Genomic DNA, 16,652 nt, shown 5'->3' with positions numbered 1-16,652 from the left:
TAGATGGACCATTTTAAAATTTCCACATCTCAGAATTAGAGTCTTTTGTTTTACTTTTTTGTTTTGACTCCCTACAGATAACCTAAATCATTATTCCAACTAAAAAATGAAATAAGAAGAATATCTAATACTCGGTTAAAAACATCCAGAATTAGCTACTGTCTGAAACCTACAGCCCTGGGTAGTGCACATACTCCATTTGGAAAAATGGAATTCAGTCATTCCTTTCCCAACCAACTTCATATAACTTCATACCTGGGTTAGCAACATTTCCAGCAAATTGTTTCAAAATATTTCAAATACTGTCAGAGGTTGTTCCTCAAAAGTGTACATTTCTATAAGAATTCAAATTGCCATTACCTAATTTCATTTCAGATTCAGAAGAAAAGAAAATCAGTGGCTTTCATAACCCACTTTAATAATGTCAATAACTATTTTCTACAGTCTACAAGAATGATGGTAAGGTGGACATTGACATGGTCTCTCTGAGGCTATTAATCAAGGTGTACACTTTGGAAGTTTGGTAGTTGTTGGCAATTTTGGAGCAGTAAACATTCAACTGAAAAGACGCTTAAATTTATGAGCAATTGCTGCATCTTTTACATAAACTGCTAAACATAAAATATGTACAGAAACATTAGAAAAGGTGTGATCCTATTTTAAATATGCATATAATGCCCAGTAGCTTTACATTTTGTATTTACAATATGTTTGCAACTACTGTGGTTAAAGCTACAGAACATTTAATAAGAACACACATATGTGAATGCCTCATTACAATTAGAATTAAAAATTCAACATGATTTACAACAATCTAGAGAACAGAGCCAAAAATAGATTTATTTTTTGGAGTTAAGCAAGGGGTTCTAGAAAATCAACAAATCACAAAGATTCATGGTGCAGTAATGCTTATGCTAAGGCTACATTTATTCAGGGCCTAGCAAATCTTTGAGATTCTTAGGAAGAGCATTTTCTTCTGAGCCAAGTTGCAAAAATGTCTGTGTGTTCAGTTTACAGCCTTCAAGTGGCCATTTTTTCCAACACTAAGAGTGTTATTTATAGTTTGAAAATTACCAATGCCATTTAAATCCAAACCAACAAATTCTAGAAGTTAGCACAATATTAACCGAAAGAAGGAAAAAAAAGCCCCCCTCCACCCTCTGTGTTTGGCTTCACCTCAGCGTACCTATTGTTCCAGGAGAAAAGAGTTCCATTGGCCAGAAAAGGCTTGGATTTGTGAATAATAATTTATTTGCAAAGTCAATCATCTTTTGACACTGTATCAACCAAATCAGTCTCATTCTTGAAAGGCTGGGATATGGTAGTGGCGGTCATTCTCAGTCAGAAGGGAGATTTCAGGCCATTCACTGTGGTGCTCATCTGGGTAGTATACTTGAAAGTCTCTGGTGTTAAACTTAAAAAGTCTGTACACTTTTATCTTTACTTCAAGGGCGTGTCCAAGAATGAACATGTCAATCTGGGGGATGGAATGAAGGAAGGTCACAAATGTAGATCACCCTTGTGCTCCCACTATGGGGAGAAATTGTGACATAACATTACTCCAAGGCAGCTTATATGAAATCATCTATTTGCTTACAGTTCAAAACCCAAGCCCTTGAATCAGGCCCTCCCTAATGGCTAACTACCTGAGTCTTGAACAACCTTCCAGAATTGATTATAAACTGATAAGGGGAAAATCAAATAAAATCAAAATCGTGGTATTTGTTAAACACATACCATGGGCCAAGCACTGTATTAAGCACTGTGGTATATACAAGATAATCAGGTCCCACATGGGGCGCTCAGTCTAAGTAGGAAAGAGACTGGGGCTCAGTCTAAGTAGGAGGGAGAACAGACATTGAATCTCCATTTTATGCATTCACCTAGGGTCACACTTAAGAGGAAGAGCTTGGATTAGAAGGCGGTTCTTCCAACTCATAGTACCATGTTCTTCCCACTAGGCATCCTGCTTCTCTAGAATTTGAACAGCCTAAATAAAAAGCCACAGTTAAAATTTAGTGGAGAAAGGATAACATCCACATCAAAACACACCCCTTTTTCTTGCCTGATGAAAATAATGAAAAAATCCAACAGTTAAAAGAACCAGCAATGTCAAAATCAAAGTTCAATCATCAATATCTGATATAAGAGTTAGGGCAAGTGTTAGATCAGATTTGAACCTGACGTGATCACCAAAGATTTGACCTGAGGATGGTTGGTTACATCAAAGCTTCAAGTTTGATTTTCAATAATAGTGTGCTTTGTGCTCTTTGTTTCAGGTATCAGTTTTGCAGTAGTTGCAGTAGTCATTTAGTTCCTACTCTGTATTTCAGGTTCCTAAATACAGGCTTATATCACTTTTTCAGATCAACTGCTTTTAAAATTTCTCAATGACATAACTTTCTAGACCTAATAATGTGGGGTGGGGGGAATCCAAGAACAGCTGTTTGGGGAAAAGTCAATTGATATTATTTGGACTTTCCCAGAAATATCATTTTTGACCATTCTGAGAAAGGATTATGTTTGAATCTGTTTGAAAATAATTCACCTGTGATTATTCCCTATGGGATCTCCCAGGAAGGAGCGCTGGTTCAGTACATTACTGAGTTTGAGGAGGGGAGGGAATTACATTCTCAGCTGACCGAGGACCGTGAATTTAGAATCTTTCCTTTGGCTGAGAAAAGCATGGCCTAGCAGATAAAGCACGAGCCTGGGAGCCAGGGGATCTGGGTTCTAATCCTGGTTCTGCCACTTGCCTGCTGTGTGACCTTCCGTAAGTCACTTAATTTCTCTGTCATTCAGTTTCCTCAACTGTAAAATGGGGATTCAATATCCGTTCTCCCTTTTACTTGACTGTGAGCTTCATGTGGGAAAGGGAATGTGACCCATCTGATTAACTTATATCTACCCCAGTGCCTAGAGCAGTGCTTTTGACACACAGTAAGTGCTTATCAAATACCATAAAAAAAGCTTTTAGACCTATAGAGAACCATAGACTTTTCAGCAATTAGTTGAACTAAACCTGCCCATCCTCCCAATGGCTTCCTTCCATTGATGGACAGGATTTGTTTTTAGATACCCCAATTAGGCCACACCATTTACCTGCTCCAATCCACTTGTGTCCCCCACAGAATTCAAGTGATTCATCATGAAACTCAATGGGTCAGATGAAGTCTCCTGAGATAAAAGGTGGTTAAAAGGACTGGGCACGCACTTTCCACTCTTCACTTGTTCATAAGCTTCTATGACTTGGAAGAGCATGATGAACTTTAAAGCTTCATAAAGCTTGTACTCTGTGTTTTTGTCAGAGAAGAGGCTGTTGCACATGCTTCCTCTCTTGTCGTGGTCTTTAATGCCACTCAGTTCCGTCCACTGAAACAGAGTTTAAAGAAACACCACAGAGAGATTGACTATAAGGCAGAAGTTAAGCAGGTGCTATAGGAGGGGTTATCACTGCTGTATAATTCCACACTCATCATATCTCCAGGAGTTCGTGTATGTTTGTGTGTGGTGGCGGGGGGAAGGGACAGTGCCAGGAGATTGTGGGGGGAACAACAGGAAATGGCAAATAGACAAAGCTTTCCATGTTCACGCACTAAGTCACCCAAACACATTAGCCAGTACATGTAATTAATCTGACAACAGAGAGGGCTTTAAAAAACCTAGAAAGTCAAAGGGACAATTTTTATTCTTTAGGATTTAGTTTCTCTTCCTCTAGACTGTAAGTTCATTGTGGCAGGGAATGTGTCTACCAACTGTGTTATAGTGTACTCTCCCAAGCGCTTGGTACAGTGCTCTGCACATAGTAAGCACTCAATAAATCCCATTGATTGACTGGTTGATTTCCATTCTTTCTTCCTCCAAAAACTCACCTGAGTCTTTAATAATTCAACACATTTGCGTAATTTTCCAAATACATTTGAGCCGGTATATCTCTCAGGTCCAAAACTGTATTGCTGAATCCAATTACAACCTTGCGAAAACAGCAGCTTCTCGGGAAGCTTGAAAAAATATAGATGTCCAAGAAACGATTAGGATCTCAATAGCCCTCACCAACTTGCCAACCCTATAGTAGAAATCTAATTTTCCTCCTCCTAATGATGATTTATGTTACACTTACTCAGTCACCAACCAAAAGATTTTCAAGATACTGTGATCCCTGTCCTGGGGCAAATTTTTAAATCTGAATAAGAAGAACATGTTTTTTTAGCTGAATTCTGGATCATCAAATTCCTTGGAATATTATCCGTGACCCATGCTACATTCACTGAAAATTGAACTACAGAAGCTTTACAAACAGCCTACAAAAACAATTCCTTTGGTTAAAACTTTTTCTCTTAGCCAACTGGGCATGTACTTTCAAGAATGATTTGTTTTTACAAATGAGCAAATGGTTATGAGAAAAGGAGGTGTGTTTATAAATGATATATGACCGCAATACCTCCAATTTCTTTGGGCTTTCTGGATCCAAGTGCCTCATTATGATTCTACAAAATCAAAGACTTGTGCAAACTCTGAAACAGAACATGCTGGCAGGTTAAACTAAAGCAAGAGTGATTCAGGCACTACGAAGAACTTGAGGACAATAGTGGTTGGGTAACTAAGGAGGGCTATGGTTTTCCATATAAAACTTGGAAGACTTGAACCTTTATTCCAGGGATTGGTTAGAAAAGGCCCTATCTTGAAACAGGGAAGTAACTACAAGGCTCTACAAATCCTGGATCCTAACTCCCTCTTCATGGCAGGTAAAAGATATTTCCCGGAATTCACTTCCCTTGGCCTTAATGAGTGGACATCCACCCCAGGACTGAGTCAGTACATTTGATGCCAACATACCTTCAAGATGTCTTTCTCTTTCATCCAGGATGGAAAGGAGAGGCCCTGGCTAAATATCTGAAACAGCACTGATCTTAATGCATTATAGTTATCGCTTCTGACTTGCCGAATACACTTGATACGGTGTTGCCTAGCCAGCTCCTCATAAGCCTAAAGAACAAAACAAAGAAATATATTTCTGCGCATGTTCTGGACAGAACATTGTGGACCATAAACAAACAATAACTTACAATAAACTTCCTAATCGTAGTGCTTGGAGTTAAAAGAAGCAAAACATATTCAATATTTTTTCATTCAGAACACTTCATTGCCACACGCTGTTAGTGGGTTTGATGTAACCCCCAGACACATACTTAAGTAACTGTGTCACCAACTGAGGGGAGGGAGGGCCTAGAGGGGTGCAGACCCCTATCTACTGACCAAAGACTTTATTTGGCCTAGCAGGACAAAGTGGAGCGAAAGAGTTTCCCCGGGCCCAGACAATGAACAAATATGTCCTTAGAACCCCACAGGAGACACAGATGAAACTATCAGACACTACCTTTGTCCTCTCAGAGCCAAAAATAAAGAAGATAAAAAAAAAACCTCCCAATGTAATCACTGGGTTTACCAATTCCCAAATGTGCCCAGGCTGAGGGGGAAGTTTTGGGGGGAGGGGTGGGTCTTCAGCTATGTTTTGACCTGATTTGGCAGGAAGAGAGACAAGCTTTAGGAATGCTTAGGAAAAGGTTCTGAGGAAGGAGAGTGGCTAGGCAAGGAAGCAAGGAGACACTGGGCAGAAGAGGAGAAGGAAGGCTAGTGTGGGAAATGAGCAAACAGCTAGTTAGGGAAAGCAATAAAGACCACAGGTCAAAATCAATTCAATTCCATTGCATTTACTGAGCTCTTACTATGTGCAGAACATGTACTAAGTGCTTGGGAGAGTACAGCACAATGAAATTTTCTGTGAAATACTTAGAAGGAATAAAGCAGTGTATTAAATGCTGGGGAGAGGTCCAAGGACATGGATTTGGATGGAGACCAGGCTCATAGGGGACTCAGAGGGGTTTTGGCCAGATATTCATAAATTACCTATTTTCTATAAAATGCTATTTCTATACTTCACTTAAACGCTGAAATCTGTCTACAAGAACTCGCTTAAAAAGAAAACTCACGACTTGACTGTTAATTGACAAGACAGCAAATGGAGCTGCCAAGTATCTGGACTGTTACGTTTCTATGTGGAGCATTAAAATCAAGGCAGTTATGGATAGGGGTGTAGGATTCCATAAGGTCAAACTTCATTTGCAAAAGCCTAGAAAAGCAGGGAGAGCTTTTGGGAACCGCCCTTTCCCTGGTGGCTTTTAATTCAAGTTTTACTCTTGGGCAACACTACCCAGGAAGTAGAGCCAGCAACTGGTGCACATTGCGGGGTGGAAATGGATTTTGTGGAGGAGGGGAGGAGAGGAAGTACTCGGTGCCTAGTGGACAGGCTCTGGCGGGAGTAACAAAGCAGAACAGAAAGTTACCGGAGTCCCTGCTTCCTGCAGCAGGCAAGGGAACCCCTCTAACTAAATAGCTAACTGATTTACACCCCAACTTTCAGTTTTAAGCTCCCAACATCAAGATAAACTGCAGAGGGAGCTCTTCAATTGACAATTCAGGTCAGTGAAATACCGAAAGGATTCACTGAATGGGTGAAATAATCAGCATTTCAGAACTTTAAAGAACCTTTCTCATCAATGAAATACTGTAACGAATCGCTCATTGCTCCTAGTTCCTAAAAGACTCAGGGATGACTGACTTGTCAAATGAGTTAGATATCAGGATGGCTCATTTTCTAAAGTGCCACATTAAGCATCTCAAACAGCTTCTATTCAACCTGTATAAAGTGCCCCAAAAAGTTGCAAGATTACAGTTGCTATGTATAAAAAAAATAAAAAGAAAAGAGAAAATTTGGTGCAGTTTAAAAAAAATACAGGGAATTTCCCACTGAAAATATCACCATCCCTATTCCATCACATACAGTAGTTAGTCCAGAGATGGAAAACAACCTAAAACCTTCCATGAAAACACAACAACATACCAGGGCTCCAGGGAGTCTTTTCTCCCAACAGCGATCAGGCTACTTAGAAGGCTTATCTTCTTCCCTCTGGTTTCACTGCCTTGGTGCTGAGTTTTGCATGACTCCCTCCGACTTCATATTTGACAGACAACACTCTCCCTACCTTCAAATCCTTAGTAAAATCACCTCAGACAACCCCTCTCTCCACATTCAAAGCCTTATTAAACTCAAATCTCCTCCAAGAGGCCTTCCCCAAAAAGCCCTACTCCTCTCACTTCTGCTTTGCCTATACACTTGGATCTGTATCCTTGAAGCACTTTATATTCACCTCAGACCCAGCACTTCTGTACATATCCATAAATTATTTTAATATCTGTCTCTCCTCTGGACTTGTAGGCAGGGGACATGTCTACAAACTCTGGTATATTGGACCCTCTTAAGTGATTAGTACACTGTTCCGCACATAGTACCCACTCAATAAATACCATTGATTGATTGATTGGCGAAATCCACAGGATGACAATTCAGATAGGATCACAATGGAACATTCTGGCTGAGGTGAGCATAAGAGCTGACAAAAGTCCCTAATGTTTTGAGGCTATTCAAAGTTTCAAGGGGTACAACAATAATGATAATAATTGTGGTATGACACATTTATAATAATAGTGGTATTAAGCATTTACTATCTATCAAGCACTTTACTAAGGACTGGGGCAGCTACAGGAAAATCAGATTGGACACAAGAAAGTCCAGTGTGTGTGTGTGTGTCTATCACACACACACACAGCAGTCCCCTGATATTCACAGAGGATCAATTACAGAAACCCCAAAAATGAAGTGAAACTGCGAATACCATCTGGCCTCAAAAACAGCTGCAGGGAAAGCACTAGAAAGTTTATCCTATAATTCCCAACCACCTGGGCTTTCCAGGGAAGAGAAATGTGGCTGGTCGACTGCTGAAGAGGCAAGAGGCTGTACACAGCTGTGGGAGGCCAAAGAGACGGCAGACCTGTGGCCCCTGCAGCTGGGAGTTTGGACACAGCCAACTGTGAACAGGGGAAACCACAAACAAAAAAAAAATCCGCAAATGCCAAGGGACGACTACAAATGAATCCATGGAAGAAAAGAGAGAGAAGGAGAGGAGAGGAGAGGTAGGAGAAAGGAAGGAAACAGAAAGGAGAGAGGAAGGAGAAAGAGAACGAGTGCACTGCACTTTATTATTGAAGACGATAGTTAATAAGATTCTACCCAGATGTCAAGATGGAAGTTCCCTGAGCATGGCCCTCTGAGGAGCTAGGCTTGAGTTTGGAGAGGTAGGTAATGTCTGGGGAATTTTTCCACCCAGACATCTCTCCAGCTCTTCCAAAATTTGGCATGGGTAGTGTGTTCCTAAATAGGGTTGCTCAGACATTCAGGGAGTCACATGACACTTGATATCTTTATGCTGAGGGAAGTGACAAGCGAGAAACTACAACTCCAAAGTTTCCCCTAAAGGGTCTAATTAGCAGGCCTTTCTGCCAGTCATTTATTCATTCAATCGTATTTATTGAGCGCTTACTATGTGCAGACCATTGTACTATGTACTTGGGAGAGTACAATACAACAATGTCCTGGAATGCCCTCCCTTCTTACCTCCGCCAAACTCTCTTCCCCTCTTCAGAGCCCTACGGAGAGCTCACCTCCTCCAGGAGGCCTTCCCAGACTGAGCTTCCCCTTTTCCCTCTGCTCCCTCTCTGCCCCCCGCTTCACCTCCCCTCAGCTAAGCCCCCTTTCCCCACTTTCCCTCTGCTTCTCCCTGTCTCCCTTCCCCTCAGCACTGTGCTCATTTGTATATATTTTTATTACCCTATTTATTTTGTTAATGAGGTGTACATCCCCTTGATTCTATTTATTGTGATTAAGTTGTCTTGTTTTTGTCCATCTGTCTCCCCCGATTAGACTGTAAGCCCATCAATGGGTAGGGATTGTCTCTATCTGTTGCCAAATTGCACATTCCAAGCACTTAGTACAGTCTCTGTACATAGTAAGCACTCAATAAATACTATTGAATGAATGAACAATAAACAAACACATTCCCTGCCCACAACAAGCAAACAATCTAGAAGCTGGAGGGGGAGTCAAGCATCGGGTGAAATTCTGCACAGCCCTGCTGAGACCAAGGAATGCTGGGGGTTAAAATGAATGAGGTCACACCTTACTTCAAGCTGTTAGTCAAAAGACAACAATTGCTGTCTAGTTTATGTTCCTAATGCTCTGACTATTCTTTCCATTAACCAAAACAGGATGGAATTTCTCATTCTGCTTTCTTAAGTAGCTCTTGTAATGGAGCTGCTGAGGTTTTTTTTGTTTGTTTGGTTGGTTTTTTTAAAAATGAGATTTACCTTCTTCATCAGTCTGGCTTGATTCGTTTCTCCTTTCCATTCTCTTGCACAATATCCAAGCAGATCAACTTCTGCCTCTATGCTGAGGTTCTCTATTCAGAATTGAAAACAGAAGGCAGTTAATTCCCCTTTTTTCCACTTACAGCAATAACCACACCTCAGTTTCTCAAATCAGCAAGGAAAATATTTACTTTTGAATTTCCTCTGCAGGTATCCACTCCACCTGGAATATAAAAGCACAGCCCGGTCAGAGGACAAAGGGCAGAACTGACACAGTTCTGAACTATTAAAGGTACATCGATTAAACACCTACCATTTCAATCTCCTCCCTAAATACGAGTACACTCTTCTGAAAGAGCAGAGCATGGTAACTAGAAGTGATATGGCCAACATCAGCAATGCCTTTACTGTTCTCCATGTCATCACTAATGCTTGATTTACAACTGGTGTCCTGGACTGGACTACAACATTTCCTTTAAAAAGAACCAAAAAAAGTGGAAAAAAAGTTAAATTGGACATATTTTCCTCTGTTCCCTCTCAACCTACATAGATCCACCACCCACTGTACAAATTTTTCTCTAAATTCAGAAATTTTACTGAAATGTTACTTGTCTCATATGCAGTGGCTGTTGATTTTCATACACTGGAATCTCAAATCTCTGTATCTGCATTTCCCAGCAACAAATGTCCCAGGAAGAATTTTATACACTCAGTACTGCCATAATGTGTGTTTTCAATATGTGCTTTGGTTGGAAGGCAAACATTCTCCCAAACACATGAGCCTATCTGGGCTCAGCCGGCATGCCATGTTCCCCGGGAAACAGCTTACGTGCCTACATGTGGCACTGGAATGGGTAGCATAGCATGGATTGTCCTTTGCGTGACATTTCGCCAGAACATGAATTTCATGTAATAGGAGAACTGGGTATACAGTAATGAGAAGCAGCATGGCCTAATGAATAGTGCATGGGCGTGGGAGTCAGAAGGTCCTGGGCTCTAATCCAAGCTCTGCCACTTTGCTGTGAGACGGTGGGCAAGTCATTTAACTTCTCTGTGCCTCAATTACCTCATCTGTAAAATGGGGATTAAGACTGTGAGCCCCATGTGGGACATGGACTGTGTTCAGGTTGATTAGCTTGTACCTATCCCAGCGCTTAGTACAGTGCCTGGCACACAGTAAGCACTTAAATGCCATAAAGAAATACAACAGGACATAGGAATAGAAAGAGTTGTTAAAGTGTAGAAAATTATACATTTATATCAATATGACAAATTCTTTCTGAAGAAGAAATGTAAGGTTGGACAGCCGGATGGATTTCAACTCTCCACATGAAATGACAGACATAAATCATGATTGGGTGGGTAGAGGGCATCTCCCATCAACAATGTGAGACAAGAGATGTAATTATCCAAGGAATTCGAGGAGGTAAAAGTGGTTTAAAGGAAACAGTGAACAGGTGACATACATTTCTTTTCCCACATTTCTCCCCACTCCCCAACATCTCCATCACATAGCATATGGCTCAGTGACACCTGTCTCCCTGATCCCCGAAGCTGGTCCAAGCCAATTGGCAGGACCTCAGAAGCCCAGCTTCAGGGTCCTAGTGGGAGTGTAGAGGGGGGAGAGAGAGACAGACAGACATGCTCTAGTTTGGGAGTACGAAGACCACTTTGGGTTCCCAATAGTCTAGGACTCCTGAGCTGAAAGGAATCACTGGCTGGTCAAATCCAGGTTATGGACTGTACATTATCCATTCCCATTCTAGTAGTTTAAAAAAAAAAAAGGACACCACAACTTGAGGTGGCACTAATGCATTAGTCAGTAACTAAAAGTTGAGAGCAAATAGTGGATGTCATTTATTGGTTCCATCCTTCTGCACACATGTGCTGGGTGCCCACTGAAGCTGAATTTAGGTTATGACAGGTAAATAAAGCAGTGAGGTGAAAGTCCAGACTCTAAGACACTTAAATCCAGAGCCAAATGTGCTTTCTCTACTGCTCTAAATCTTGTTGTCCAAAGCCAGCTTTGACAGATATCCTCGGGCCTGTGGGTGAATGGGTTGATGCCACCCTTACTCCTCACCCTACAGAGAAGGAATTCTATTACCATAGCCCCAGTTCTTTTTGGTGTTTCTCCCATAAAACAGCTAAATATTACTGTATACTTAGGCTCTGAATAGAGAAACTTTCTTAGCCAAGACGACGGTCTGGTGATAGGATTCCTAGGCTTCACTCGTAGGCTGTCAAACAACAGGAACCATAGAGCAATTATATCTTTCCAGACATATTTGCATTCAACTGGAAATCAATAAGCACAAGCTGCATGATGTGAAAATTTTTACCAAGAATTCCCAAATTTGCATCTATAAAACAATTTTCCTATCGTTCCTAGCTTGCATAAAGAACATCAAAACCCAATGTAAAGGGAGAGCTTAAAAGGTAAAAGTAGAAGAAGCATTTAAATAAGTAATAAGGCAAATAGACAAAGCAATGTTGTTGAAAGTTTATCTTTTAAAACAAAAAATTATTAATCTTATTGTGGCAACAGGAACTGGGTCTATATAAGCTTCTATTTAATGAAAAAACTTCAAGGCAATAGAAAACAGTGTACAAGAAAGATTTCACACAAAATACTAGCAAAAATGAAGCATTTTGTTTTTTCTATGGTGGATTTTAGGAAATATGCCAGACTTTGCATAAAAGCTTACTAACCTCTTATACTAAAACCACATACACCAAATGTGACTGTGGTGAGTAATATAATGCATATATAAAATTGGTCCTGAAGGTGTGCAGTTGAACAATATTTTACCATGAAGTTATTTCCTCTTCCAGCCCCCCAAACTGGGCCCCCCAACATGAAGGCAAAATCTGGACCTGATAAAAGAGCTGCTAGCCTAAAAAGTAAAAGACATCAGACTTTCTACTAACTCAGAACTCTCAGTAATGTCCAAATCCTCCTCCCCTCGCCATTATTCAATATGTTGGTTTGACTTAGAGGAAAAAAAAAAGTCAAGTATATTAAGCTAAATGGTGAACAGCCCCAGGAATGCTGAAAATCTATCCCCACAAATTCACATATTGCCCTAATTCCCATATGAAACCAAAAGATGTCCTCCCATTGCTGTTTGAAAGAACTACACTTGTGAATTCCTGCCAACTTCTACCACGTGATTAAAGACACCCAAAGGAAAAAAAAAAGGAAACAGCCAAAATTAAAAGTAGGGAGTAAAACAAGGAAGAATGGTCCCCAAACTGATAACTGCTGAGGTCCTGGTGGGCCTATCCTCTCTGCAATCAATGCAGCCAGCTGGAAAAATAGAACACAATCAAAAGGGAAGAAAACTCCACATCACTAGTCTACATCATGTAAAATCTGGTTAGTGACAAATGGGATTGTACGCGAATGCAAAAGTGGAGGCTGATGTACAAATTTGGAAGGGAGGAGTAACAGGAAGCAGTGGAAGTGAGGATTTTTGTCTATAAAAATCAATTCAAAGATTCACGTAACACTGTGTTTTACATCTGATGAGCTTCCCATTAGAGTGTAAGCTCCCACAGGGCAGGAAACACGTTTGGCTTCTGTTGCATATTCCTAAAAGTTCAGTTCAGTGCACTGTCCTCAGGAACTGCTCAAGAAACACATAACCATTATTAGTTCGACATCAGTGTTTAAGTGCCTTCAGGCCGGGGACTGTGTTTCATTTCTGTGTAGAATGTCTCATCCAGCATTAGGAGTGTGTGAAAAACACTACTGATGATGATGGAGAGTGATTTTTTCAATTCTGGTCAACAGGCTGCTTCCAGAAGTAGTGGTGAAAATGACTTTCCTCAAGAAACTGACATCTAGATCAGTCAGAGCTCAGCAACATCGTGCTCTTGGTATGTGAAGATAAAATCAAACTTAAATGTCACAGGTTCACCTGTTATTTCAGGCTACAAAGTCAAACCACAATTCCCTGTCAAACCAGTGCAATTCTGGGTGTCGCCCCCTGGCTGTACCTTTGACAGGATAGCATTGTTTGCCCCACCAATAAACCCTTTTTTTCCTCTCTAAAGCATCCATCTCCTGAACCACTCAAATGATAGTTGGTGGCACATACCCTTCATACGAGCTAGGAGACAGAACTTCATTACTGGACCACAACCGGTCTGGATGACATTTTTAAATGAAGACATGCTTGGTTAGTACCCACTCAAAAAGGCTGGGACAGTCTCGCCAGCAAATAAAAACGCCCATAGAGAATTAGGAGCAAACCCAGAACAAAAGAGACACTATTAAAATCAAACCCACCGCCGCAGGCTAGGGTCTGCTCCAGCCCAAACTACGACCCAACCTGTCCAGGCAACACCCAGGCTGGGCCCAGCCCAATCTGGGTGAATGTGAAGGCAGAATCTGGCCAGATCCTCCCAACCTATTTGGACAGGCCTGGCTGAGTCTGACATTTCTGAGAGGGATGGGTGTGTGCCCACGTAATCCGGCATGTGAGCAGAGTGACCTTGGGGCTGCTGGGACATGTAGCCCGGGGGAAAGGGGGAGTTGGAGGAGACAGCTTCTAAGCATGCACAATAGACCACCACCACTTGGGGCTGGTGTAGGGCTACAGGTCCCTCTGGCCTGAAGAGGTCATCTCACTCCCTTTCAAGCCTGTCTCACTCTTCCTTGCCCTAGACAAGAAGTTTGGCCCAACCCGCGCTCCTTAAGGGCCTCTGAATTGTCAAAAGGATCTTGCTTCAAGTCCCAGATTGCAATAACTCTAAAGCTCTCTTGACTGTAAGTCTACCAATTCTGTTATACTGTATTTTCCCAAGCACTTAGTACAGTACTCCTCACACAGTAAGCGACCAATAAATACCACTGATTGATAGATTAAGTCTTAAGGACTTTTGAGCTCAGCTTACTTCCAGGTTACGGAAACATCTCCCAACTCCCATTCTGCCACTAGCCCCGCTAACCTAAGTAATTCCTTCACTAGATTGAAGAGGGAAGTTGTTAGGTTAGTGGGGCTAGTGAAGAAATTACTTAAAGGTATTAACACAGACTTTGCAACTCAATCATTGAAATAGACCTACTCTTGAGTGATTCACCTCTCCATTTTCCTTTATATTATTTTTCTCAATCAGCCTCTCAGATTGGGTAAATCTAGTTCTGCTCTGCCTGGCCCATCTAGTTAGGACAGAGGACTCAAGTATCACAGGAAAGTTGCCTCTGCTGATTCTTCCACGGGGTTTGGGGGAATGCCCTAAAACCTCAATTATCCCAAAAACCCAGCCCGAGAGAACCATTTAAGATGATGAATGCACTGCAGTGCTTTAGTCTCTGGTCTCGTGTCTTTGAGGTATAATCCTCAACTCTGCTCAGAACAGGGAGATGAGCTCTGTTCTTTTTTTGCTCCTGATTATCTTTCGGTCTCCTGCTTCTTTCATTTGCATCATTGCTAAGCCGCTGACAAATGGTCGATTATTTGGGGCACTTCCTTTCTTCCAGTAAACAGCTGAGCTAGGGGCCACCGAAAATAATAATAATAATAATAATAATGATGATGTTGATGATGGTCTTTATTAAGTGCTTACCATGTGTCAAAGCCCTGCGTTATGTAGGGACGATAATCAGAGCAGGCATACATCTCTGTCCCACATGGGGCTCACAATCTATGAGGTTAGGAGAACAGGCATTTTATCCCCAATTTTCATTTGTGGAAACTGAGGCCTAGAAATGGCAAATGACTCACCCAAGGTCACAGAGCAGGCAAGTGGCAGAGCTTAGACTAGACTCCCATGCCCCCAATCTCTAGTCCCATGTTCTTTCCTCTGGGCCATACATTTTCCCAATTGCCCACAAGGACCAATCCAAAAGTACCTTATTTCAGCCTGGGTAATTGATTTGGCTTTGTATTCCTGAGATAATCATGTTTTGGGAAAAAAAAAATCATGGCTTACAAACCTGACTCTGCTCTATCTACAGACATCTTTGAGTCAATTGAGGCCATCAAAATCTCACACTGATTGTTGCATCAGCTTTTGCTTCAGAGCTCACCATGATGCCTCCTGTTTATTACCCAAGCACCATTCAGTTTTCTTCCCCAAGAAGTGATCTTAGAGGTAAGTCTTTTATGGACAAGCTTAGAGGTATTTCCCTATAAAACCATAGCTCTTGTCTCCCTTACGAGACAGAACAACATATCAACCTCTTAAGCACTTTCTTGGCTGGTTTCAGCCCTTCAGCAGAAGTGACATGTCCTGCAAAGGTAACTCTGGATTCATACCGCTCTCTGATTAATTCCCAGACTGTTTTTGTAGTGGCGTCTAGTTTCTCCCAAAGTCTTCAATTAGACTCCCTTTTGGTAGAATCCTGGATGGAAAGATCATTCATGGAGGCCCTCCGCTGTCTTTTGAGATCGTGAGCATGATTTTATGCTCCCACTGTTGCTAGAGAGTCTTGGATTTCGATCTGTGCTGGATAGGATTGGGAATATTTGCATTTCAGCATTACATATCGCATTGCTTTCTTTGGTCAGCTGGAGCTGCCGCAGTCCTGAACGGACTGGTACAGTGCTGAAAAATTAGATGTCTGAAAACTGGGTCACAGTTTCTTCTCCAGTTCACAATTTGGAATGTTCCCCGCTTGATTTCCTCATGGATAACTGTCCCCAAAAGAGGCCATGAGAAATACCCACAATGACTACAGAACTTTGAAAATGCCTGAATTATCTGTTTGTCCTGCATTTCTTCTATTCTGGCTGACTTTGCCTTATGTTTACAGGTGGATAATGGGACTTCATTTTTTTTTTCCAAATAGTGTGCTTGCCTGGCAAACATCCTCATCTGATAAATGAATTCTGATGTCTGGAAAAGTGTGATTCGAATTCCAGATCAGCAGAGTTGTGCAGGGTGGAGACCTACACAGCTGTACATGAAGCCTCTGCAGATCACACACCTGAACCCACCCTGCACCCACAAAAGGAGCTTATTTTTCTGGCCCAACCAACAGCTCTACTACTGGTACCTACAAATACCCGCTGGTAGGGCCATATAAACTAATAAAAATAATTAATACCTATTATTATATTACCAATCATACCATAATTGTACATTTAACCATTAATTATTAATATTCATAATTATTTATCAGAATTAATGTTATTATTATGGTATTTGTTAAGCACTCACTATGGGTCAGGCACTGTTCTAAGGGCCTGATGAGGTAACTGAGGCACAGAGAAGTGAAGTGACTTGCCCAAGGTCACACAGCAGACGACTGGAGGAGCCAGGATTAGAACCTGTGATCTTCAGATTCCCAGGCCTGTGATCTATCCACTATGCCATGTTGCTGGAAGTCTCTACTGTGGGGTGGCTGCCTACCAAATAAAAGGGTACATCCGTGGCTTCCG

The 16,652-nt window shown here is 41.5% G+C and overlaps 1 protein-coding gene across 4 annotated transcripts in view; it reads right to left on the bottom strand.

Moving 5' to 3' along the window:
* Window positions 1–397: 397 nt before the first annotated feature.
* Window positions 398–16,652, bottom strand: part of OTULINL (OTU deubiquitinase with linear linkage specificity like) — a 39,727-nt gene continuing 23,472 nt past the window's right edge. For all 4 annotated transcript variants that reach the window (XM_007659726.3, XM_007659725.3, XM_029053648.2 and 1 more), the window contains exons 2-8: window positions 9,575–9,734; window positions 9,453–9,484; window positions 9,262–9,353; window positions 4,837–4,986; window positions 3,873–4,001; window positions 3,103–3,372; window positions 398–1,477 (exon numbers count right to left, since the gene is read on the bottom strand). In XM_007659726.3, coding sequence (XP_007657916.1) covers window positions 1,298–1,477; window positions 3,103–3,372; window positions 3,873–4,001; window positions 4,837–4,986; window positions 9,262–9,353; window positions 9,453–9,484; window positions 9,575–9,684 — 963 coding nt within the window. In that variant the 5' untranslated portion in view covers window positions 9,685–9,734 and the 3' untranslated portion in view covers window positions 398–1,297. The remainder of the gene's footprint in view (window positions 1,478–3,102; window positions 3,373–3,872; window positions 4,002–4,836; window positions 4,987–9,261; window positions 9,354–9,452; window positions 9,485–9,574; window positions 9,735–16,652) is intronic.

This window comes from Ornithorhynchus anatinus, chromosome X3 (assembly GCF_004115215.2).
Source record: "Ornithorhynchus anatinus isolate Pmale09 chromosome X3, mOrnAna1.pri.v4, whole genome shotgun sequence".
NCBI classification, from domain to species: domain Eukaryota; kingdom Metazoa; phylum Chordata; class Mammalia; order Monotremata; family Ornithorhynchidae; genus Ornithorhynchus; species Ornithorhynchus anatinus.
The sequence above is the reverse complement of the archived record's forward strand: the minus strand, read 5'-3'. Positions and strand labels throughout refer to the sequence as shown.